Source organism: Panthera tigris, chromosome A2 (assembly GCF_018350195.1).
Source record: "Panthera tigris isolate Pti1 chromosome A2, P.tigris_Pti1_mat1.1, whole genome shotgun sequence".
NCBI classification, from domain to species: domain Eukaryota; kingdom Metazoa; phylum Chordata; class Mammalia; order Carnivora; family Felidae; genus Panthera; species Panthera tigris.
In genome coordinates, this window is record NC_056661.1 from 3,080,580 (window position 1) to 3,105,694 (window position 25,115).

General features: G+C 63.7%; 2 protein-coding genes across 3 annotated transcripts; one reads left to right on the forward strand and one right to left on the reverse strand.

The window, feature by feature from the left end:
• Positions 1–2,262: 2,262 nt before the first annotated feature.
• Positions 2,263–3,609, forward strand: LOC107181066. Its single transcript, XM_042979428.1, has 3 exons — positions 2,263–2,334; positions 2,555–2,903; positions 3,004–3,609. The coding sequence occupies exons 1-3, from the start codon at positions 2,263–2,265 to the stop codon at positions 3,435–3,437; spliced, it is 855 nt and encodes a 284-aa protein (XP_042835362.1). The 3' UTR covers positions 3,438–3,609.
• Positions 3,610–4,584: 975 nt separating this feature from the next.
• Positions 4,585–25,008, reverse strand: MAP2K2 (mitogen-activated protein kinase kinase 2). 2 transcript variants are annotated; one of them, XM_042977773.1, is made up of 11 exons: positions 24,786–25,008; positions 21,116–21,326; positions 16,072–16,218; positions 12,196–12,252; positions 11,620–11,671; positions 11,415–11,539; positions 10,643–10,856; positions 8,661–8,725; positions 7,579–7,640; positions 6,457–6,502; positions 4,585–4,826 (listed from the first exon to the last, which is right to left on the reverse strand). In XM_042977773.1, the coding sequence occupies exons 1-11, from the start codon at positions 24,875–24,877 to the stop codon at positions 4,716–4,718; spliced, it is 1,182 nt and encodes a 393-aa protein (XP_042833707.1). In that variant the 5' UTR covers positions 24,878–25,008; the 3' UTR covers positions 4,585–4,715. The 2 variants fall into 2 exon arrangements, with proteins under 2 accessions (XP_042833707.1, XP_042833706.1); XM_042977772.1 differs by having other exon boundaries at positions 12,196–12,273; positions 24,786–25,006.
• Between the last annotated feature and the right edge of the window lie 107 nt (positions 25,009–25,115).

A 25,115-nucleotide genomic window follows, 5' to 3' on the forward strand; every position in this document is an offset into this window, starting at 1 on the left:
CCCAGTCCCGTGCCCAAGGCCAGCGAGACGTTGACATGGCAGCCGCTGTCCCGGCCTCCTTGTGTCCCACCAGAGCGACGGAGATGAAAGGGTCAACCCCAGGCACAGTGGGGGCCTCGTGACCCCAGGTTCCTTCCCACGTCGACGGGGGGGTGGTCACTGCTCTGCTGGACAGTCGTGAAATATTCTGAACCCCGTCTCCCTGCCTCGCCCCCCGCCAGGCCCATCTCCAGGGCCCGTGTTCTAGGGCCCCACTGCCCAGCTTTGCTCCCTGCTTGGGGGGTGGCCCTCCCTGCCCCCGAGGGCCCTCGGCGACCCTCGTGTGTAGCCAGTTCTCGGAGAGAACAGCCAGTCCGTGGGGTTCGGCCTCGCTTTGCCTTCAGGCTGGAGGGCGCTGGGAGTTGCGTCCAGCTCTGTGGCCGGGCCGTGGACCCCACCGCAGAACAGCCCGGGAAAAGACGGTGACCGAGTGCGGAGCAGGCAGGATGGCCGGAGTCTGGCCCCGGGCCAGGTTGGACCCTCCACATGGGTCCCAGGTCACCTTGGGCAAGTCGTGCAGCCTCTGTGGGGGTCAGAGAGGAAGGACAGGGGTCCCGAGAGCTGCTGAACGTGTCGCCCACATTATGGGGTGCGGTCGGGGTGAAGGGAGAGGGTCTGCTCTTTCCTGGGGGAGGGGCAGCCTGGGCTGACCCCGTGCGGGCGGGACAGGGAGCGAAGGGAGGCTCCCCCGGGGGGCAGGACCCTCCCTGAGGCCACTGAGCCGGGGGGGGGGGGGGGGGGGGGGGGCGGGCAGCAATGCTGTGGGGCTCCCGGGGTCCCGCGGCCACCACCGTGGGGTGGGTGTGTCACGGGAGGAGCCGGGGCTGCGGGCCGAGGTCCCTCCCTCACCTGGGGCCTCTGGTTCTCCAAGTCCTTCCCTCCGGGGCCCCCCTCCGTCCCCTGGGAAGGCCGGGCAGAAACCCGAGACTGAGCCTCGGCCCGGTTCAGGCAGCCAGCCGTGGGGCCCAGGCCTCTCCCTCCGGGGCCCTCCTTCCTCCTCCTTCCTCCTCCTCGGGAGCCGGCCCTGGGCCCTGCGTCGCCATGGGGATGGCCGGCCAGGCGGGTCCTCCCCCCACCTGGCCTGGGGCGCGCACACCTGGTCAGCTGGAGCCCGGGAGGGGGGCGGGCCGGGCCCCTTCCCCTTCCGCCCCCCCACCCCGCGGCGGACCCCGCTTTCTGGGAAACCCTGTCACAGTTTCCTCTGACCTCTGTTAACCCGGAGTCCGCGGCCCACAGAGGGAGGCCGAGTTCCGCCTCTGACCTGAGGCTTCCTGCCGGGGGCACACACCTCCACCCCGGCTGCTGGCTGAGCGCACTCCTCCGAACTCCCCACCTTCCAGAAGGTTCTGGGCCACCTCTGCCCACATCCCTCCTGCCACACGGCATCCCCGGCTGTGGACGCGGGAAGTCCAGGCAGGGCGGCGGGGACGCAGACGAGGCAGCCGCTGACCTTTGCTGGCCGGGCGACCGTGGCCTCTTGGACCGTCAAATTGGGGAAGGGGTTGGGGCTGAATGAGGCTCCCACCCCCCGGGCAGTGTCCCCTGGGGTGGGTCGTTCCTGCAGAGGTCGGCCTGGGCGCTCCGGGGTCCGAGCAGCATCCCGGGCTCCCAACCCCCTCCCGCCCATACCAGGAACACCTTGGTCATGACAACCACAGATGTCCCCAGACACCGCCCTGTGTCTCTTGGGGGGCAGGACTGCCCTAGGTGAGACTCCCTGGGTTAGGGGCCTCCACTGAGCCCCCAGGAGACTGCCTTCCACGATCACGTGACCACTGAGGTCCTGGGGTCCTGCGCCCATTTAAATGCACACACTGAGGGGCTCAGTCGCTGGAGCAGGAGCCTCGGGGTCTCGGGTGGAGAGTTCGAGCCCCACGCGGAGCTGGCTTAAAAGTAAATAATAAACACACACAGACACACTGAGTGGGCGGGAGAGGGGAGTCACGCGGGGCTCACCCTGGCTTGCACCGTCTGACCCCTCGGGGATCTACCCTGAGGTCTCGTGGGAGCAGGGCCCGGCCTCCGCTGCTTTTCCAAATAGTTAACGGAGGGTCTCCCTCCCCTCACCCGCCGCTGGCCACCGTGGCCATTCGGGACCCTTCTCCACGGGGCGCCCCGGGCGCTACTGGGCAGCGGCCTCCCCGGCCCCACCCCCCGTGGGACAACCACAGGTGTCCCAGGCGTGGCCCTGTGGCCCCGGGTTGAGGGGCCAAGGTCATCCCCATGGAGAGCTGGGCCTGTGCTGCCCAACACCGCCCCGGGCTGCGGGCGGCACCGGCACCCGAGACGTGCCGGGTCTGAGATGTGCAGTGAGGGCAAAACACCTACCAGGTCCCCAAGACTTCGTGGCGGCGGGGGGAGGGGAGAGGAGAATGTCAAAGACCACGCTGCTCATTCTCCCATAGCGGACACAAGGTAAAACGGTGACATTCTGCCTACAGTGGGGCCAATCGAACAGACCCTCCGGTTACCTTCCCGTTTGTTTTCCGGGCGTGAAGCGCGGCCGAGAGGTTAGATCTCCCAACCGCGTGACGTGCACGGGGCCACCGGGACCCCGCACACCTCCTTTCCGCTCCGCCCTGCGGGCCCTGGGGCTCCTCACACCGGGAAGGGGACGCGGGCCACAGGGCTGGACGGAGCGGGTGCGGAGGCGCAAACGCCACGGGCAAGAGCCCGGCTCTCCGGGGACGTAGAGGACGGCGCTCGTGCTCACGTGCAGTACGGCTCCCATGGATGCAAACATCCAGCCCGAAGAAGCTTCCGCACCAACGGGCTCCCGCTCGGGATTTTCTTCCTCCAAACCAAGCGCCAAAAACCAACAGAAGTGAAGAAAACACAAAACCAACGAAGGGAGCGCCCAACGCGTAAGATCCCGAGACGATTCCTCTCGTGATTGTTTTTGGACCACGAGGTCAGACAGCGGGGGTGTCAGGGGTCACTGGCGTCGCCCCCGTGCGTCCACAGGAGCCCCGGACACGGAGGGGGTGTCCTTGTGCCGCTCCCGTACGGGCTGTGCCGAGTTCTCCAGGAGGAGCCAGGGGCCACGGCTGCGTGATCGGCTCCGACTCTACGGGCCACGGACAGGCCTGGAAGCACCTGGACACCACCTCCTGCCCGGACCCCCAAGCCAACAGCTCTTAAGTGCTCGAGGAGCCTGTCCCCTTGCGACAGGGACTGTCACCAGGTCTGTCTGGCGGCCGGTGGGGACTGCCGGGCACCTGCAGAGGACATGGGTCAGGGAGGGGACACTTAGGTCCCCAAGGCTCGGGCGAGCCCCCAGCTTTCCAGGAGCCTGGTCTGGGGCAGATGGAGAGAGAAAGTGCCAGTTTCTCTGGTCCGGCCTCGGGTCACCGCTGAGGGGAGGTTTCGGGGCGGCACCCACCCCTCTGGGGTCCTGACCCTGGAGGTCGCCCTTTTGCATCAGCTTGTCGTCGACCCTGCGGGCCTCAGCCCACCGACTCCAAATCCCCCCCAAGCCCTCGGGACCCGGTCTCTCAGTCTTTGAAAAGGGCAAGCCGTTAATGGGGGCTGGCCGGCCGCAGCCGGGCTGGGCGTGTGCGACACAAGGCCACAGAGGCTGCGGGTCAGTGGCCAGCGTCAGACGCCCGCTGCCCAGATGCTGACCATGTTCCCAGCAGGCCCCACAGAGCGACACCGGTCGACTTCCGCTTATCTTTATTCTCCTCCCGACCAGGTGAGACTTTGGGGGATCTGGGAAGTGGAGGACCCTGAAAGCCAGTCGAAGGAGCCAGCAACCCGTCTCTCTGGTGTCCACAGGAGACGAGGGCTCCTCCCGCGATTCCCCGAAGCTGAGCGTCGGCTCGTCCCAGCCCGCGGGCAGCGTCCAGGGGGGCCCCCGGCTCCCAGCTCCGTCTTCTCGGGGGCTCCGAGGACAGAAAGTCTCAGAAGCGGCTCCAGGGGCAGCGTGGCTGGGCCCCGACGGACGAGGAACCGGGACCACCTCCCTCTCCCAGCGGCTGTGGCTGACTGACCCCGTGGACGGCCTGAGTGACCCGCCCTGGGCAGTCACTCCCGAATCTGGGAAAGCGGAGGGGACACGAGGAGCCACCCGGTCGCATCTGGCGGTGCGCAGGCTCGGGGACGGCACAGGCCTCGTCTGCTGGCTCCGCCGACAGCTCGGAAACCCGCCACATCCTTTCTGCCGGGTGCCGGCTCGCTGCCGTGAAGTCAGAAGCGTCTGTCCCCCGAGCACGGGGCGGGGCTGAGCGGGTCCCTCCTGAGGCGCAGGTCACGGGACGCTGAGTGACAAGAGGCGGTGGGGAGGGCAGAGGGGCCGACCACACGGCCACCTCCAGGGACAGTGCTGGGCGTCGGGGGGAGGGGGCGGGGCGCCCCTCCCTGTCCGGTGAAGGACGCCGGTGTCCAGAGGTCCCCTCTGAGGCCGGCTCCTGGTGCCACCCCCACCCTCTCCTCCCCCGGTGGGCGGCGGGCTCGGGGCTGGCGCTGCATCCCCGGGCGGCTCTCCCGCCCTGGGACTGGGCCAGGGGCTGACCCCCCAGAACAAATGGAACAAGTACGATGGGCACAGTTTGCTTTTTCTTTCCCTGTTTTGTTTTGAACCTAAGGAAGCAGGTCTGAGAAGACGCCGGGAGCAGGGCCGCCCTCCCCGGAGACGGGCGGGTGGTGGGGGAGAGCAGGGCGCCAGGGGGACCCCGTCACACGGCGGTGCGTGTGGGCGTGCCGGGCTGGTTCAGCCGCAGCGTTTTACACAACCAGCCGGCGAAGTCCACTTCTTCCACCTCGGACCGCTTGATGAACGTGTGGTTCTGGAAGGGAAGGAGGAGCCCGTCAACGAGCCGGCCCGGCGGGCCGTCCGGATGCGCGCAGGACGCGGGCAGGAGGCCGCCCCGCGCCCGCTCACTCGGGCCCAGGTGCCCCCCCGGCGCCGCGGCTCCCCTGGCGGCGTCCGCGGGGGGCTGAGCGGCACCCCGGCGCCCGCGAGCGTCTCCAGGCACCTCCCCGTGTCCCCCGGGGACAGTCACCCCTGGGTGAGAACGTCTGATCTGGAGCGACAGGGGCCTCTGGGAGGACAGTGAAGTCCCTGACACGTTCTGTCTGCTGCGGCAGCCACTGCCCACGGGAGGCTCCGAGGCCTTTACCCGTGGCTCCTGTGGCTGAGGAGCCAAACCAGGCCTTCTGTTTCGGTTCAAGTAATTTAGAAAGCTGCACGCGGCTGGCAGTTCCTGCGCAGGACAGCTCAGTACCTGAGGTTCCTGGTTTGCAGGCCGGGGGGGGGGGGGGGGGGGTGAGCGACGCTTTCCCAATGGGCCGTGCTGGGAGGGGTGGGTCCTGGGGGCTTGGGGTCCATGGGAGCAGGTCTGGTCTCCTCACGCGACACCCGGACCCCCAGCTGCTGCCTGCGCTGTAGGCAGGGGGTAGGAACGGGGGAGAAGGAAGTTAAAAAGTCGGTCCCACGGCAGGGTGTAAGTGGGACAGAGAGTCCCGGGGGGCGCCGCGGGGGCCCCGCCGTCCATCAGTTTCTCTATTTCACAGATTTTCGTGTATCTTACAACGAACAGGCGTTTGTGACGTCACACGTGCCTCTAACACACGTTACTGGGACACCTCCCGCGTCGGAAGACTTTCCGGAAGAGTCACCGCGCGCAGACCCTCCCCGCCTGGCGTTCTCGGTGGCGCCCACGACCAGGAGACGCTGGTCGTCACCAGAACGAATAGAGGATGTGGGACTAGGCAAGACGTCTGGGGACACGTCAGAGGAGGGGCTGAAGCGGAGACCCCAGGAAGCAGCCAGGCCAGCTGAGAGGGGCCCGGGACACGTCCCCTGGGGAGAAGCACTGTCCTTTGCAAAGGTCCTGAGGTGGAGGCTAACCGGAGGAAGCGGGAAGGCTGAGGCTCCCTTACTGGAAAGACCACGTTCCAATAATTAAGAGACGCTCGTGTTTTGACGCTTGGCACCAGAGACCGAGAACCAGCAGGTGTGACCCCCACGGTCCCGTGTCGTGGAGGTGCCTGAAGAGCAGGCCGCCCCAGGCTTGGCAGGGTGGCTGTGGGTGAGGAGGCCCGGCAGCGGAGGGGGTCAGAGTCACAGAGAGAAATGCCCCAGGTCAACGGGGCTGGCAGCCCCACCCGCCCCCACCCTGCCGGGGGGGAAGGGGGGTTGACGCCCACCTGGCTTCTCAAGGACACCGGACGCCGCACAGGGAGGCCGGCGGCCCTCGGGTCTCCCCGATCTGTGGGGCCCGCCAGGCCCAAGGCGGGAGCCGCACAGAAGCACGAGGGCCCCGGCACTCCCAGGCGCGGACACCCCGACCACGGGCACAGCTGGGCCATCCCGCTCCTCTGGGAGCCAAGGGCGCCACGGCTGCTCGGAGCAGAGGAGACCCACACGCGCCCCGAGGAGCGCCCCCGGGGCCCGGAACCCGCGGCCTCACTCACCGTGAGCGTCTTCAGGTCGGCTCGCTCCGCTGGGTTCTTAATGAGGCTGGAGAGGAGGACAGGGGGTGGGAAGACAAGGCAGGGCCGTTAGCCGGTGGCCGCGGAGACCTGCCTGCGGAGCCGGGGTGGGTCAGCCCGGTCCCCGCGCCTGGCCGGTCCGGAGCCTGGATACGGCAAGGCACGGAGTCTGCTCTGCTCCCCCCTTGCTGGGAGGGCACGACCCCCGGGGACGGAAGGGCAAGAGGGATGGGGCGAGGCCGTGGGGACGCCCCCGCTGCTGCTCCGTCAGGCCCAGCGGCAACGCGGCTACACTGCTAACGAATGTCCCCAGTTTGGGAGCCCCAGTGTCAAAATGGAACTTTTTCCTTCAAAAAAGCAGAACTGCCCCTAAGAACCGTTGCTCAGACCAGCCGGAGGCCAAATGGTGGCTGTTCAAACACAAAAGGAAACGCAACGGGTACAGAAGCATTGACACATGTCACTGGATTTGAGCTGCAGCGTGCTGGCCAGCGGTCTTGCAAAGGGCCAGTGGTGGCTTTGCCACCAGGAGCGGGTGTGCTGCTGTGTGGGACGCCCTGCCGGCCCGCTCATCCTGACGTGCAGGACGGCCCTGAGGGTGAGGGGCAGCTCCGAGCCCCCTTCCTGCTCTGGAGCCTGCGCGCCCCGGGCCCGGGCTGACGCGGCAAGAAAAGGTGGCCACTTGCCAGGAAGCGACTGGGAAGCCTCATGTGGAAGATGGGGCAGTTACGGGCTCGAGAGGCTGGGAAACGGAGGTGCTTGCTGGTGGAAGGTGAGGCGGGAAGGCATCATTTCCACACGGCCCGTGATCCTGGTCTGCTCCGGGGACAAGAGGGGCCACCAGCTGGATACCACGACTCAGCGGCCTCGGAAAGGAACCCATCTGGGTTCTCGGGTGAGCTCCAGGTGCCCCCCAGGCACGGCCACCCACCGGCAGCGCCCATCGGTAGCAGAGGGGCCCGGCCCCGGACCAGGAAGGAAGTGCACATCTGGGTCGGTGGCCAGGGCGTGGGCGGCCATCCCGGGAGGCAGGCGGGGCCCCTGGTGGCCTGGCATCCCGCCCCGGCCCGCCCCGAGACCGTGCTGGAGGCGGTGGCACCTTACCATTTATTTACAAACTCCTGGAAGTCCTGGGTGAAGACACCGCTGGGCAGCTTGGGAGGTGGCTGTGGGCGGACAGAGAGGTGGGGGTTAGATACTCAAGGATGGTTCTGGAATCACGGGGAAAGGCACCTGCCAGTCCTGCATCCGCGGGGACAGCACAGCAGTTTTCGGGGACCCTCAGAAGGCACCACCCTTGGCCCCAGTCCTTTCACGTTCATTGCTAGAGAGGCACCCCCCCCCCCCACCCCGTCTTCCAGCAGCTTCCCCACCCGCCCTGCCAACTCGGCCAGGCTCTTCAGGGCTCTCTTTGGAAAGGTCTGGTTTCAGGATCACAGCTGGTTCTGGGGGGAAAAGACAGGACCCACCCCCGCTTTACAGATGTGCGTCGTACTGTCTGGGCCACCTGTCTCCAGCAGGGGGTTGGGACCACCGGCGGGGGGGGGGGGGCAGCTCGTTCCAGGTTCGGGCCTGGAAGCTGGGGAAGCCAGCACACAGGTGCCTGGGTGGGGACAGGTGTGTGTGGGGCTAAGCCCCTGTCAGGGAAGGCTGTGGGCCAACGGTCCCGGTGAAACCCAGCAGGGGTGGCAAGTGCCGAGTATCCCTGGGAGGACAGACGTGCTCGCTGGGCCCGGGCGTGGCTGCCGGGTGCAGGGCTGTGTCACCAGAGCCAGCCCGTCCTGTTCTGTCATCACTGACCCTGCTCTGAGCTGCTCACTGGACGCCCAGCCCCGGACCGAGCCAGGGCCTCAGGCAGCCTGGCCGCCCTGTTTCTCCGCCCTGACTCAAAAGGGCCACCGAGAACACACTGCGGCCCACGCAACGCCCAGGAAGGGTGGCCTGACCGAGCTGGGAGGGCGGGCCTCAGGGTCAGGCCCTACTCAGCCCTCTCCAGGCCCGAGGAGCCGCCCCCGTCCGTGCCCGCGGCTCACTCGTGTGTAGGAGGGAAGCGGTCCCGCCACCTGCCCCCCGCGACAAGCTCCGGTCTGTGCCTGCAGCTCCTTCCTCTGGGTCACGCGGGCAAATCCAAGCCAAACGGCCTACCCCGCCCCCGGGCAGCCGGGCCGGGGGCTCCGGGTACGCACCTCATTCACAATGTAGTCCAGCAGCTCGAAGATGGCCATGGCCGGCCGGCTGTCCGTCCCGTGGCCTGCAGGGGCAGAGACGGACCCGGGGGTGAGGCGGGCGTCCGCTGAGCACCCTTCCCCCCCGACGCCGGCCTGAACCAGAGGCGGCGGCCCGGCCGTGCCCCCGGCTACTGCGCCCGCCTCCCTGGCAAAGCGGCTTCTCTTCTGAGCCTCCCGTGACTTAACAAAACAAAACAAGACGAGACGCCAAAACGAACAGGAGTGTTTTTTGAGAAGTCACACATTTGGCACGGTGCTGCCTCCAGGCTGTGCCAAAGTCACAGCCCCTGCTTTCTAGCGCACAGGCAGGGGGGTGGGGGGTGACCACGAGCAAGGAGGGCAGCGTGACCTTGCTCGGAGCCGCGGGTGAAGGCGGCATCAGGCCCCAAACGCTGCCCAGGATGGACGAGCGGCTGGGGGCAGCTGACCCTTGTCTTTGGCCCAGCTGGCCAGGGCCAGGTTTGGCCGCTGGACTTTCGCCTCCTGTCCCCTGTCCTGAAACGGGCACGCGAGCTGGGGCTGGGGGAGGCGCTGGCAGGCCGAGGCGGCCTGGCACGACACCCCCTGTGGCTTCTCCCTGCCGGGACGGGGCCTCGGCGGGGTGCCCGCGATGCCATCTGGGAGTTGGTGCTGGGAGGGACGGAGCCAGGGCCCGAGGACACACACGGGGGCGGGAGACGGGAGAAAACCAAGACACCCGGACCCCCTGGGTCTGGCACCAGGAGAGGAGAGGAGCCGGGCTCGCAAACACCGCATAAACCGCTGCTGGACTGCCGGCACCTGTGGGCAGCGAAGACCCAACGCCACACACAGGGACACTCGGCCGCCAGCAGGAGCGAGGCGCCCACCCCCGCCGCCCTGCGGACGGACCCCGGACACACGATGCTCAGGGAGGGAGCCAGACACGAGAGGCCACGCGGGCTGTGAGTCCGCGGGTGTGAAACGTCCGGAACGGGCTCGTCCACGGACGGGAAGGGGGCTCGTGGTTGCCAGGGGCTGGGGCGGGGGTGACGGCTGACGGGGATGGGGCTTCTTTTTAGGGTGATGGAACGTTCTGGAACCAGACAGTGGTGACGGCTGCACAGCCTTGTGAAGACACAGACAGCCACTGGCTTGCACCCCTTAAGCTAGTAAGTCACATGGTGTGTGACGTCTCTCTGTAAAGCTAGTATCACGCCAAGGCACAGGCCAGCCGCTGTCCACGGCGCACTCCTTCAGACTCCCTCTGCTCCCTTCCTGTCACCTGACTTAAGGAAAAGAAAGACAGCAGAGCCCTGAGCGCTGTTTCCTAGTTACGCTGCCGTGACCCTTTGCCCTCGCCCCTCCAAAGCGGCCAGAGGGCCAGCCTGAAGCTCTCTGGCTCCGGGCAGCCCCCCACCGCACAGGTGACCGCCGCGGGTACAGACAGTCCTCTGGGAGCCCACCTGGCCCCCCGCGCCCCCCAGCCTCCCGCTCCCTCCTGCGCTGCGTGTCGGGACTGAATCCGGCAGAGCAGCCGAGGGGGTCCGACTTGAGTCAGTCTCGGTTTCCGAACGGCACAGCCTTCGCCCAAAGTCCAGGCGGCGGGCCTATGGGTGCTCACTGGGCAATCCCCGTGGGCCTCTCTCTACATTTGAGCGTTTCCGGAATAAAGTGCTGGAAAAACCACCCAAATGCCAGTTTGGCTGACAGGTTAGTTTCACAGCTGGTTAACACGTGCAGCTGCCCCTGGATGGGACCGGGTCCGGGGGGCCGTCCCCACAAGCCTCAGGTGCCCAGGACACCCCGCGGGGGACAGGACCGGGTCCGGGGGGCCGTCCCCACAAGCCTCAGGTGCCCAGGACACCCCGTGGGGGACAGGACCGGGTCCGGGGGGCCGTCCCCACAAGCCTCAGGTGCCCAGGACACCCCGGACGGGCAACACTGCCTGTCCAGTCCAAAGTTCCCGATTCGGGCCATACCACTGATGGGGCGTCCAGGCGGTCTGGGCCGTGGCGAGATGCTGTGAGGCTCTCCTTCTGCCCCGTCAACCATGGGCCGGCCGAATGTGGCCTCCAGCTCCTTGGCGTCCGGCGGGGGGATGGGGTACCTTCCGATGGACAGCTCCACCAGGGACAGGCCCATGCTCCAGATGTCCGACTGCACCGAGTAGTGCGTGCCCTGCAACCGCTCCGGCTGTCGGGGGAGAAGGGGCGAAGAAACGCCCAGACGGAAGCTGCACCCTGGCGCCCCCGGCCCGGCCCTGCCACCCTCCCGAGACCGGCAACGCAAAGAGGGCCATTCCACCCCCCGCTCCACCGCCTTGGGACAGCGAGGCTCCCAGCCGGGGCCGAAACAGCACTCGAGACCCGAACCCCTGGCACTTTTGGAAAAGGACGACCAGCCCACGAAGGGGCAGAGCGTAGACTCTGCTACAGTCCCAAGACTAACTTCTCAGAGTCTGCTCCCGAGACGCCCAGATGTTTCCGAAAACACCTGAGGGCCAGTTTCTAACTGACCACAGCCCCGCGCTCAGTCTCTCATGCTGGCGGAAAGGAACGGGGCAGGTGTTTCCAGAGAAGGCCCCGAGTGAGAAGACAAGGTCGCTAGAATCTGGACGGAAAGTAGGACCCCAGCAGAAACACAACGCGTGTGACGGAGAACTGCAGGCTTTTGAAAAGCTTCTGGAAGACAGGGAAGAGCTGACAGGAGAGGGGAGGGTACGGACGCCCTCAGGCTCCCTGACAAACTTACAGACATGTAGGACCGAGTTCCCACGAAGGAGTTGGCCATGGAGTCGATGAGCTGCCCGCTCACCCCAAAATCGCACAGCTTGATCTCCCCTCGGGAGTTGACGAGGATGTTGGACGGTTTCACATCTGCGGGCAGAACCAGCTGCAGGTTAGGGGGGCCCGGCCCGGCTGGCCCGCCCGCCGCCTAGACGCCCAGGCCCGCTCACCTCGGTGCATGATCTGGTGCTTTTCCCGGAGATACGCCAAACCCCGGAGAACCTGCGGGGTGGGAGGGAGGGAGCGGGTGAGCAGGGCGGCGTCTCGGGCAGACCCGAGGGGCCACTTGACCGGGACGGGTTCAGGAGCCCACGTGAGGCTGGGACAAGCGAGAAGAGTGGCAGGGACGGCCACAACGCCCCGCCCCCACTGCCTGGAGGGTCTCGCCAGCCTGACGGGCACCGTCTGCTGAGAGCTTCCGTGCCGGGCTGCACCGAGGCCCCGCAGACTGACGGCTAATTCGCCACGTGAGGACAGCACTGTGGGGTACCACCCACGGGGCGCCAAGGCCCGCGCGGGGCAGGAAAGCGTCCCTCCACCTCATGTGCAAAGAGGTGCCACCTGCTCAGCCCCTCGGCTGCCAGAGACGGGGACCTCCGACTGGGGCCAGGACAAGAATAGACTCGTGCGGAGCCCAGGGCCGGGAGTGGGTGCACACACCCGCCCCAGGGGTGCAGCGGCCCTGGGGGGTCGGCGGGGGGGGGGGGGAGGTGCAGGGGGCGTGCGCCTGGAGCCCTCGCACTTACCGCAATGCTGACCTTCCCCAGGATCTCCTCGGGAATTCTCTTGGCTTCTTTCAACACCTGGTCCAGAGAACCGCCGTCCTAGGGACGGCACAGAGGGGAGAAAGCCGGCTCTGGGCGGTGGGCCAGGCGGGGCCTGCGGTGCAGAGGACGAGTCCCAGAGGGACACCGGGAAGCAGGCAGGACAGCGGAGCACTTCCCCGCTTGCCAGGAGCTGGAGCTCAATCTCCTCCACGGGACACGGAGGCCAGACCACAGCCAGACGCGACTCGCTGGTCAAGAGCAGGGACCCCCTCCGGTCCCTCGGGACAGCCCATCCAGTAAGGAAGCAACGAGAGTGCCGGCCAGTGTCCTAGGCGGCCCATCCTCCCAGAAAGCGAGGCCCAGGACTCAGCCCTCCCCAGCTTGCCACACTGGCAGCAGGCGGAGGGAAGCAGCCAGCTTCTGGGGCTGGGTTCTCCTCCTGCAGGTCGGAGGCAGACCGGGCAGAAGGGCAGCGGGGGCCCGGAGGCACCAGCACAGGAGAAACACCGCCGCCCACACCTCCCGGCTCCCGGGACCCCGTCCCTCAGGCCTTGTCACGTGCTCGCCGCTGTGCGCAGATACGTCCTGCCTTCAAAGGACGGGCACAGGTCCTACCAGTCTGAGTCCCACCTCACCCCACCCCAGTCATGGCCTTAAATCCGCAGGCTGTGGGACAGCAAACCTGGAGACCAAACCTAGGTGGGGCTCTGACGAATGCCCACTGGGTCCCCTGGGACGCTAGATGGACCCACTAAGTTCCAAGCACAGGGGGCCAGCATCTGAGCGCAATGCTGGGCAGCTTCGGGCCGGTACGGTCTCCACCAAGCGGCTCCGGGCTGCCTACAGCCACGCGGCTTCCTCGAAGCCAGAGGAAGGGGTGCGGGAGGAGCGCCTGAAATCCCAGGGGTGCCGGGGCCCCGTATCTCCAGCACTTCTACCCGAGTCGTGCCCAGTGAGAAAGGCCAGGGGTGGGAAGTTCTAGAAAACCCGATACATGATGAAGCCTCTACAACCTGCACGTGACTCTCGAGTGCCTAGACGGCCACCCTCGGGACCAGGCATCCTGGCTCAGCCCGTTCTGTCTGCAGGGCGGGGGCGTTCCTTCCAGCCCTCCCGTTTTCTCCTGTATCAACCAATCTTAGAAGAATCAAAAAACAAATTCTTTTAAAACCATAACCCTGCTTCCTGACACAGCTCCTTTCATTCTTAATTGTCACGGACCTACCACAGGCTTATAAACGAGGATGTCCAGGGGGGGACACCCCCAGAGGCCACGGGAGGCCAGGCACTGCCCAGTCCTGCCGGCCACACGTGTCCCACACACGTCCCCAGACGTGGCCCGGTGTCCCCTGGGGCAAGAGCAGTCCCGGATGAGACCCCCCTGGTCTGCACTGAGTGTAAATCGTTCAAGCCACGTTGACAGGAAGTGGCAGAGATATAGCACAACTGGGTGTCTCTGACCCCAAATCTCACGCGTGTGCAGCATCCCACACTTTCATTTTGTGTAGGTGTCCTAAATGCTCTGGGAACTGTACCCTGATCAAGCAGGTGCTACGTGAATACTTTCCTTATAAAACCCTCAACTGTAGGCACGTCACCCCCTAATCTCCTGGAGAGTCCGCTGGCCTCCCCTGAAGCGTGACTTCTATTGTTCCAGATCTTTCTGTGTATCTGAATAGGCATCCACACGCGCGGGGAAACACGGAGTTTAACAAATGTACCTAAACGGCTCCCGTTATGCGTGCTTTCTCCTCAGGGAGCCTCGTGCTCGGGGCACACACGCCCTGTCGTCCAGTCACCTCTGTCCCCGGCCTGGGTGGGGATCACCCTTTCCTCTCCCTGCCAGGCGGAGGTGTGACTTCAGATCTGACTAGACCCCAGGAAACACCAAGAGGTGCCTGTGAACAGTCAGCAGGCTGCCCCCCAAAGTACCCGCTGTCCGCGGGGTCCGTGCCCGGAGTGGCCCCAGCGACAGCCTCGGGCCACCAGGAGACCACCGGCCCGCTGCTTCTAAGCCCCACACACCCCATGGGCCGGCCAGGGGAGACCGTCCCTGCGTGCGGAATCCAGCTGCTCGTCACCAGCTGGGGGTCTCTTGCTGCAAGCGGGGGCCCGAGTCCTCCCGGCTGGACACAGGAGCCAATTCGCACGCAAACCTGCGCAGGTAGTCTCGCCCCCTGCCCTCGGCTCCAGGTGCCGGCGGAAGGCTGGCTCTCCCGCCCCCCAGCTCTACGGGTAGAAGGAGAGAACCTCGTCCCCAGCCGTGCCGCCAAGAGGCGAGCGGTGGCGTGGACGCCCGACCCCAGGCTGTCGCCCAATATGGCACACGAGTGAATGACGGAGAGGCAGAAAACCCTGGGGAATGCGGCTCTGGAGGGGATCGTGTGACACGAAAACACCACGAAGGGCAGTGGGCTGGGCCCCCCCCCCCCCCCCCGCCACCCCTGCCCCGGTTACCGTGCTGTCATCTCCCTGCCCAGACCGCCCCCTCCTCTGGGCTCACCCGAAACTTGAAAACCGGTGGCCTCCTGGCTTTGGGCACGGTAACCCCCGCGGCAGGTGGGGAGCGCGGGCCTCACCTGACCGCGTCTTCTCACGGGTGCTACACGCTCGCTCTAGCTCCCTCCCGCCCTCGTGATAGAAGCAAACCGAAAGAACCCAACCAGGAATGTGTAGAGGACGAGCGAGCAAGCAGCCGGGATCCCTGCCCCTCCCCCTCATCGCTGCAGCCCATTCGTGTCGCCGGGGCGCAGATGCCTCGGCAGGAAACCGAGAACAGAAGCGGGGCCAGGGGGCCGAGGTGGGACGCGGGGCCTCTTCTGCAAGGGAAGGTGGCGGCTTCGGACCCGCACCGCGCTCCGGGGCAGCAGGGAGGGGAGGCAGAGGCTTGCCTCGACCACCTTTCTTGCCCTTGGCGCTCACTGGCAGCGACCGGCGGGCGGGGCGCTGCGTGACCCGGGGCCTGGGGCCTGCAGCACCCCGTCTGGGGCACGGTTACACCACGAGCGCTCACGAAGCGTCCCTCACGGGCGCTTGCTGAAACTCACTTCCTGCCCGCGTTACAACACCGTCGGAGGGGACAGCGCAGGCCTGCGAGGCGTAACCGAAGCCGCCGTGCCTAAGGCCACAGCATCCTGGTTTTGCAAGGGCCCCACAGGGCCAGGGCCCGGGGAGCCGGGCGGCAGACAGCCCCACACCTGACGAATTCGGCTCGGAACAGGGTGGGCAGCATTTCCTCCCAGGGCCCTCAGCTCTGACCACTTCTGCTTTTGTTACGCCCGATCCCACCCAGTTCTGACGTTCAAGACCACAGTTTCTTAATAAGGGGGCTCGTCAGAATCAGCCATGGTGGTTTGAAACAAGAGAGGTGCCCGTGTTCCACCCCGAAGCTTCTGACTCCGCAGGCCTGAGCTGGGGGGCAGAGCGGGGTTTCGCCTTTAACGGAGCTCTCTCTTCAGAGGGCACCTAGGAAACATCCATCGAGATTGCTGGACGCCTCGGGCCCGGCAACTCCAGCTTCGGGACTTTATCCCGCGTCTCGTGTAAGGAAATTTCATTCACTGTGGCTTGGGACGGGTTGGGATCGGCCCGTGCCCACCATCAAGGAGTGTTTAATAAGCTACCTTACGGGCGCGTGGCATTGCCAGAACACGGCCGGTGGGGAAAACAAGGCGGAACGGCTTCTGCCACGCGCCCAGGGAGGGGCGAGGCCGCAACGGGGGCAGAGAACCACGGGACCTGCGCGCACACGCCGACCCGGCCTGGGGCACCTCGGGAAGGACCCTGGGAACAACGGTGCTTGGCGTCTGGGGACACGGGCCCGAGGGCGGCGGGCGGGGACCCCCAGCCACTCACCATGTGCTCCATGCAGATGCTGATCTCGCCGTCGCTGTAGAAGGCCCCGTAGAAGCCCACGATGTACGGGGAGTTACACCCGTGCAGCACCTGCAGCTCGCGGATGATCTGGTTCCGGATGGCCGGCTTGATTTCCAGGTGGATCAGCTGCGAGGGAGAGGGGAGGGGGCTCGAGACCGGGCCTCGGAGGGGCACCCGCAACGAGCGGGCTCCGGAGCCCTGGCCCCGACGTGCTCGCCACAGCGTTCGAAACAGCGACGCGCTTCCAGGCGCCTAGAGAACCAAAGACACACGTCCACGCAAACTCGCACCCCGCGTGCACGCGGGACTCACGATCGCCAGAACGCGAAAGCCACCCAAGCATCCACCGCACACGCGTTTCACCCGGGTGTGTCCGCCGCGCACGCGCACGTCCTTCGGCCGCCAGCAGGAGCGAGTTGCCCCCACCCGCCGCCCCGTGGACGGACCCCGAACACGTGACGCTCAGGGAGGGAGCCAGACACGAGAGGCCACAAAGGGTGTGAGTCCACGTGTGCGAAACGTCCGAACAGGCTTATCCACGGACGGGAAGGGGGCTTGTGGGGGCCGGGGAGGTGACTGCTGACAGGGATGGGGTTTCTTTCTGGGGAGAGAGAATGTTCTAGAATAGATGGTGGTGGCGGATGCACAGGTCTGAGAATGTACACCACTGAATTACATATACTTCAAAGAGGTAAGCAGGGGTGGGGGTGGGGGCCCTGGGTGGCTCAGTCGGTTGAGCCTCCGACTTCGGCTCAGGTCATGATCTCACAGTTCGGGAGTTTGAGCCCCGCGTCAGGCTCTGTGCTGACAGCTCAGAGCCTGCATGCAGCCTGCTTCAGACTCTGTGTCTCCCTCTCTCTCTCAAAAATAAACATTTAAAAAAAAGAAAAAAGGGTAAGAGGAGGAAGGGAGGTGGGGCCAAAAACCCACATACACACATACACACACACACGTAAAAGGGTAAATGGTGTGGCACGTAAAGTACATCTCAGAAAGGCTGTTTTAAAACAAACCTCAATGGAGCAAACATTTTCACTTGGCTACAGAGGAGCTCTGGTAAGAGGAATCTTCCCCCCCAGTCACCCAAAGCACCAGCCCAGGGTGGCCTGGGACCTCCGCCCCTCTCCGCCAGGGGTCTGCCTCTGGAGTCCCGCAGCCCCACACGGAGGGAGCTCTGGGCCACCACCCGAGGGTCCTAGGTCCCCTTCACCTCAGTTTAAGTCAGCAGAGGGGACGGTCACCTCGAGATTCAAAAGGTGAGAAACCAAAGGGGCATCTGGAGAGGTGGAGGACGCAGGTGACAAAGCGCCAAGAGCAATGCCCACCGGGAAAGAGCTGAGGCCGTGGTTCCCTGTCCAGGCCACCGAGGATCTCGGCTGCCCTGACCACTGCGACAGGACAAGAGAAACGGGAGAGGCGGAAAAGGATCGAGGGTGCCTGAGCCTTTCAGACGTTTGCGTGGAGTCCCTGTGATGGGCAGAGGGAGTGGTAAAGACCTGCTCGGAGGGAGCAGGGGAGACAACTGGCTGGGGGGAGGCTCCCCAGGCCTGGAAGGCCAGATGAGAGTTGGCCGGATATGGTGGGGGAATGGGTGCTCCGCGGGGGGGCAGAGAGCGGACCGAGGGCACCAGGAAGGTGTGATTGTTGAGTTCAGGGTGGCACACGGTGTCAGCTCGTGACGATGACCCTGGCTGCCGTGACTGGTGGGTCGCAGTGGCACGGTGCCCGGCGCCCCTCACCTTCCCCAGCAAAGTCGGGGAACTGTCGCTGCCACCTGCGGGGGCAAGCTCTGGCCGCACGCCTGGGCACCGCCCCGCCCCTGCGGCCACCCGTCCGAGGACTCGGGGACACTCTCTCCTTTGCAGGACCACCTGCCCGGCGGGTACACTCGCGACACGCTGGCTCCGAAAAGGAGCGCGGCGGTCTACCCAGGAGGCAGCGGTCTCCTCTCAAAAGCCCAGAAAGAGGGCCTGGTTGAGGCCGAGGGATGAGCAACGTGGGCTGATGGCGGCCAGCGCTGCCCCAGAGAACAGGCCGCGCGTTCCGTCTTAAACCCTCCCGCTGCCACGTTGGAAAAGTACAAGGAAAACAGAGGAGAGGAATTTTTCGTGTATTTTCACTCAATGCGATGCACCAAAACATTACTGTTTCAACGCGTAATCTGTGAGCTTTCCCCACCCCGAGCCCCTGAAACCCGGAACGCGCTTCCCTGCACGGACAGCACACCTCGGCCGGACCGACCGTGTCCCGACGGCTCCGTGGCCAAGGCTGACCGGGGCGGCTGCCGCGGACGGTGCGGCTCTCGACCGAGAACTTCAAAGGGGCTGCAGATGAACGACCGAGCTGCAGGGCTAGAACTCTGCGGGCTTCGCAGAAGGGGAAGAGTGGGCAGAAGGGGGCACAGCTGGACGGAACCCCGGATGCCTGGGGTTGGAGCCTTTAACGTGAAGTAAGGCCACGGTAAGTCAAAGGCTTTCGGGAAGGACGCTGCAGAGAGAACGCGGGGCGAACGAGACTGTAGAGCGAGCCTTCCAGATCAGTTAGGAGCCAGCCTGCCAGCATCTCGTGTGGGGAAAAGCTGGAGCGGGGAGCGAGGGGCACGTCTCTGAGCACATGCGTTCACAACTCCCGACATCAACCCCGGTGGGAGGAGGGCCGAGGGGCAGGTCTAGGTGCCGCGAGGTTAAATCCTGCTCTCGGCGGCACTCAGCTGGCGGGCGGGCAAGTCCGTGTTGGGGCCAGGCTCCCCGAACACCAACACCACGCGCTTTCCACGCCACTGCCCTGGGGTCACGCAGACGCCAAGGACTAGATAAGGCCGGAGCTCGGCATTCAAACCCAACACCAAACCATCTCGGGATGTAAAGCGATTATCTCCGCCGCACGATGGGGGGCCAGGAGGTGCGAGCTGGAGATGGGGGGGAAGTAAATTCTGGACGCCACAAGCTGATAGCGCCCATCAAGTCAGGGTTGACTGCAAAGGGCCAGCCTGAGAGGGGCCCACCCCAGCCAATTCACACGCTGCCCCGACCCAGCGTCAGGCTGCCCGTGTGTAAAGTGTAGCTGTTGCTCCTTTTAAACCAGAACATAAATAACGCTGGCTCGGCCGTGGGCCGGGCACTTGAGAGATGGCAGCTGGTCCCACGATGTGGCCTTACGGAGGCCACAAAACCTCCATCGCGGAGGCAAGCGGGCGCCCGGGGGCCGCACAAACACAAGGCCCAAACTCACTCGTCCGCTACCAGTCCAGGGAGGCACGTACGGAACCAACGTGATCTTTGCAGACTCTCCTGGCCCGACTGACACAGGTTTGCTTCCTAGGGCACGAGGGGTCGGAACGCCGTGCTTCGGCCAAGAAAACACAATCAAGTGTGACTGTGAAAGTCCAGACCAGTTCACTCGGGGCTTATGTAACCAGCCTCCACGTCCCCCCACCTCCGTCGATCAAAGGGACCGGAGCCACGCGGGTGACAAAGGATGCTGGCCCACGGAGAAGCCCACCCTGGCCCTCGAACTCCAGCCCGGCTGGCGGGCTGCATTTGCAGATCTGAGAAGCTCTGTACTCAGAAAGCATGGCATTCAGACCCAGCACGCGGGGACTCGGGATCCACCCAGGGTAATGGGGGGAACCACCGAGGCCGGTCTCCCAAACACCGCTTTGCGTGTCAATTTCCCACCTACGCCCCCAGCTGAATAAAAACAAACCGGCCTCTTGGGTGAAATGGGCTTCCGGATGGGATTCAAAAGAGCCTACGACCTCCGCTGACTGGCTAAGAGAGAGCTCCTGGGCCTGTGGAGTCGCAGCCCCGAACTGCGCTGGCTGCGAGGACGGCCTTCTTGTTCCAAGCGTCCACCAAGTGCCCGCGGGCACAGCTCCGCTCCGACACCGTGCTGGGCGGGCAGCCACACGGGGCCCACACGACTGAGAGGCCACAATCTACGGGGAACAAAACTGGAGGTCTGCTCCCCAATAGGTTAGACCTGTTCTTCTCTTTTTACTTGAAGGACTTCTGGACGCGTGGGAAGCTGTTAAGACCGGCAGTGCCCGTGTAGACTTCACCCCACTTCCCTCACGGCGACGGCTCATCCGTCACAGGGGAGCACCCGTCACAAGGGAGCACCGTGGCCGTGCGGCAGAACTCATCCGGGCCCCAGGCTCAAGCTCCCGAATCGTACTCCGAAGGCTTGTCCGTAAAGGTGTGGACAAGCTCCCAGGCTCAGGCTTACCACGAGGCACGTCCCTGGAGACTGCTCAGCTGGCCCGGGAGCACTCTCTGGTGCCTCAAGCCAACTCTGACCAGCTCTCTGTTCTCAGTCCCCCCCCACCGCCCCCTGAATCTCACATCTGCCTTTTTATCCCCTGTTCTTTGGGTGACGGCAGACCAGAGACTTCTGGGGCTGCTCTGGTTTTGAAAAGGCTGCCTGCGGGAAGGGGACAGAAATAGGTTTCAGGAGGGAGGGAGGTGCTCTGGGGGCAGGAGAAAGAGCGACGATGTTAAATCCCAGTGGCAAGGGAGCGCGGCGAACCCAGGGAAGGCAGGACCCACGCGGACCCACCTGGGCGCGGGGCGTTCGGGGCTCTGAAAACACAGGTGGGAACCACCGGGGCACGGGCTTCCAGAAAGGGTTGACTTGCTATGCCTGTATGAGCTGAGCGATTTATCACACGGACTGTGTCCCCCGGTCATGCGTGTAGGAGTCACGAATCCCCAAATGGTCACACCCTCCTCTTCTCCACCCCTACATCTCTCAGGGAGGGTTCTCGCCCACCTAGCCAGGGGGCTGCACCGTGGCCTGGGAGCCCAGAAGAGGGAGCCGGTCTGTCCCAGTCCGGATGTTTCTGGGAACGTGACCTGAAGTCCTGGAAGGCAGCGGTCGGTAAAGGAAGGGCAGCCCGAGGCAGGCGGGCATTCCGCATCCCAAGCGGGCCGGCTCTCGCTAAGGGCCCGGGCGAGTGCCCGAGTGCCCAAGTGCCCTGGGTGGATCAGAAAGCAGAGGCCCGCCCTCGCCAACCGCCTCTCACCTTTCTCGCCATGATGAGGCCGGAGGGTCTGTGTTGGACCTTGGTGACCACCCCGCCGTTCCCGGCCCCCAGTTCCGAGATCCTTTCGAAGTCATCGTCCTTGAGCTCTCCGACCTTGGCCTTCTGGGTGAGGAAGGCTTCTAGACGCTTCTTCTGCTGCTCGTCGAGTTCAAGCTCTGCTAGCTTCTTCTGGAGGTCCACTAAGTTTGCTCTGCAAAGACCCCAAGGGCAAGGGCTAGCCAAGAACATGCAAGCTACAGAGAGATGACCTGGCTCAGCCAGGCTCACCGTGTGGCCACCACATGCCAGGCCCCACGCGTGTGGCTGGAAGGACGCGGGAACAGATCAGACCCAAGTACTGTGCAGAGGACTCTACCCCCTCCCTGAGGACGGGCTCTTATTATGTTGCTCTGAACATTAAGCATTTATACACACAAACATTCCTGGAGCCAGTTAGTAAAACAACCAACCACGTACTCGGCACTTTATTGGGTGATTCAAGGAATTTTCCAAGGGATTTTGACAATAAGGCAATTTCACTAATGCCTTGACTTTAAACCAAATCTTGGGAGTAAAAAGCAGCTCCCTGTAAGAGGTGGGCAGACATTAGCTCAACGCACACAAGGACTAACACAGTGCTGTGCAAAAGAAACCGAACAGGGGGTGCCCAGGGGGCTCAGTCGGTTAAGTGTCCGACTTCAGCTCAGATCATGATCTCGTGGTTCGTGAGTTCGAGCCTCGAGTTGGGCTCTATGCTGACAGCCTGGAGTCTAGAACCTGCTTCAGATTCTGTGCACCCGCCTCCACCCCATGCCCCTTCCCCACTTGTGCTCTCTCTTGCAAAAATAAACATAAAAAAAAAAAAAAAAGAATAAAAGCCACACGTGCAAGTTATTTTATTTTACATGTGTGCAATTAAAAATATTTTAGCAACATTAAAAAAAATATACCTTAAAAATAGATCAGGTAATAGTAATTTTAACATGTTTGACTTAACCCATCAAAAATACAATTTTCAGGGGCACCTGGGTGGCTCAGTTAAGCGTCCGACTTCGGCTCAGGTCATGAGCTCACAGCTTGTGAGTTCGAGCCCCGTGTCAGACTCTGTGCTGACGGCTCAGAGCCTGGAGCCTGCTTCGGATTCTGTGTCTCCCTCTCTCAAATATAAATAAACATTTTTTAAAAAATTAAAAAAGAAAGGAAGAAAGAAAGAGAGAGAGAAAGAAAGAAACTCCTGTTCCAGGGGTACCTGGGGGGCTCAGTCACTTAAGCATCCGACTTCACCTCAGGTCATGATTGCACCATTCCCGAGTTCGAGCCCCACATCAGGCTCTGTGCTGACAGCTCAGAGCCTGGAACCTGCTTCAAGTTCTGTGTCTCCCTCTCTCTCTGCCCCCTCCCCTGTTTGCTCATTCTCTCTCTCTCTCTCTCAAAAATAAACATTAAAAAAATTTTTTTTAATAAAAAAATACAATTTTCAACATGAAATCAATATGAACCGATTAACGAATACTTATTTTCTTCTTTTTCATTTAAAATGTTTGGCACCTGGAACGCGTATGATACTAACTACTCCGTCTCCCCTGAATCTGGATAAGCCACGTTTCAAATACTGGCTGTGGTCAGGGGCTTACTGGACCAGACAGGGAGGGTACCTGAGAAAAGTCTCTAAAGGAGAATGGGCCACCTCAGGTGGTCCATGGCGATCAATTCTTTTTTTTTTTTTTTTTGCGAGAGAGCACAAGCTTGAGAGAGAGCAAGCAGGGGAGGGGCAGGAGGGAGAGAATCTTAAGCAGGCTCCGTGCTCAGCGTGGGGCCCAATGCATGTCCCCACGACCCTCAGATCATGACCTGAGCTGAAATCAAGAGTCAGACGCTCAAACGGGCGCCCCCACCAATTTCTGATGGCCTTTAAGCCAAGGTTGATCACCCCCATAGAGGAGACCTCATTGAGGGGTTCAAACAGGGAATGAAAGAGGGAGACTAGAAATTCCTCAGGAACCTTCCAATCCCTCAACTGACCGCAACGAGCCTGGAACTCAGAGGCCTGAGCAAAGGGGCACAGGCTGGGAACGAGATGGTCTGCGGCTGGCCGGGCAATGCCATCTGGGCCGGTGCTGCAAAGAAGCTGCTAGAAGGCAGGGGGCTACCTGCCCCTGGGTATCAGAGCTTTGCAAACCCCACCCTGTTTTGTTCTCCAGATCCTCCTGGGAGGCGGGGATCTTGTAGTCCTGGCCCACGCAGGAGGGAACAGGCTCAGAGAGGTTAAGTAATTTGCCTGAGGGTTACAGGGCACGGACGTGGCAGTGCCTGGAATCAAACCCGTGTCCTGCGCGATTGCAAAGCCCCTGCTCACGGCCCCGAGCCAGGACCATGGGCCTGAGCAGGTGCTCCCTGAATGCCTGGTTAACAAGCGCCTGGATGAGGAATGGCTGAGAAGGACCGATGGACAGAGAGGAGAGGAGGCATAGCAATGAGCGTACGCGACATGACTCCTTCCCGTAGAGTTAAAGAGGCAGCTTTTGAGGCCAGACTCTGCGAGGTCTCTGGCATTGCCCTGTGATATCTAAAATGCATTCTGGAGTCAGCTGATTAATCCATTTTAAATTTAATAGCAACTCAGCTGTGGTTATTTAAAAAAAAAAAAAAAAAAAACACTGGAATTCCAATGGCTGGCTTCCTCTACCGGGGGGAATTCTGGAAGGGATGGAAATCAGAAACCACGGTAAGAGGCAGAGAAGGGAGTATGAAGAAGGCGCTCTCCTGTGAGAAACAGGAGCAGTAGGTTTTTGAAAGTAAGGAACACATCCCCACGTCGAGCCGCAAACTCAGAGCCAGGAAAAGATGTCAGCTTTTGCACACACAGCCACCAAGACTCCCTCCCCCGGGGCCCAGAGTGCCAAGTCCCCCGAGAGGTGCCCAACATGCAGTTCACCCATCACACCTGGTTCTCACTGGGTCACACCACAGGCACAGCAAACAGACCCCAGCTAGGGGCCTCTGGAACCACCCTGCCTCTCTTTAGCGTGGGGAACAGGAGTGGGGACTTGTTCTGTGGCCAAGGGGTCACCCTGGCTTGACCTCACGAGCACGTGCCCCTCACACAATACGACTCTGCTACCTTGAACCCCCACGGTCCCAGATGCTCCTTTCTGTCCCCCAAGTCCCCTCGTCTGCCTCAGCGTCTGCAAGGCTCCAGCCCCCAGAGGCGGTGGCTCCCCCCCCCCCCCCAGGATCCGGCAGCTGAACCTCACTACCCCGGGACCTTCTCCCCAACTTCACTACTCAGGAACGCCTACCTCACGACCTCACTACTCAGACCCTACCTCCCCCCACCCCCCAACCTCATTACTCAGGGCCCCAACACCCCATCCTCTCCACTCAGGACCTTCTCCCGCTGACCTCACCACTCAGGACCCTGCATCCCATCCTTTCCACTCAGGGACCTCCTGCCACGACCCCACTACTCAGAATCCCCCACCCCAACCTCTTCACTCAGGGACCCCCCCCCAGCCCCAACTCACCACTCAGGGCCCAACACCCCATCCTCTCCACTCAGGGACCCTCTTCCCGCGACCTCAGCATTCAGGGACCCTCCCCCCCTCCTACCGATCTCACCACTCGGGGCCCCCCTCCCCTTCCACAACCCGGCCAAGCCCGGCCCACTCACTCGGAGGCGCCCTCGCTGGTGGGGGACGGGCCCTCGGCGATGGCGGGGTTGATAGTGAGCGCCGGCAGCACCGGCTTCCTCCGGGCCAGCATCGGGGCTCCGCGGGCCGGCGGCGGCGGCACCTCTAACCGGGGCCCATAGGGGGCGGGCCGGGAGCGGGCGGCGCCGACGTGAGCCCGGGGCTGCGGCCGCGGCCTAGGCGGGCACCGGGGCGGCGAGGGCGGGCGTCGCTGCGGACCGGGGCCAAGGGGCGCCGAGAGGCGCCGGGGCTGAGGCCGAGGAGCCGCCGCCGCCGCAAGGGAGGCCCGCCCGAGGCTGACGCTGCAGCCG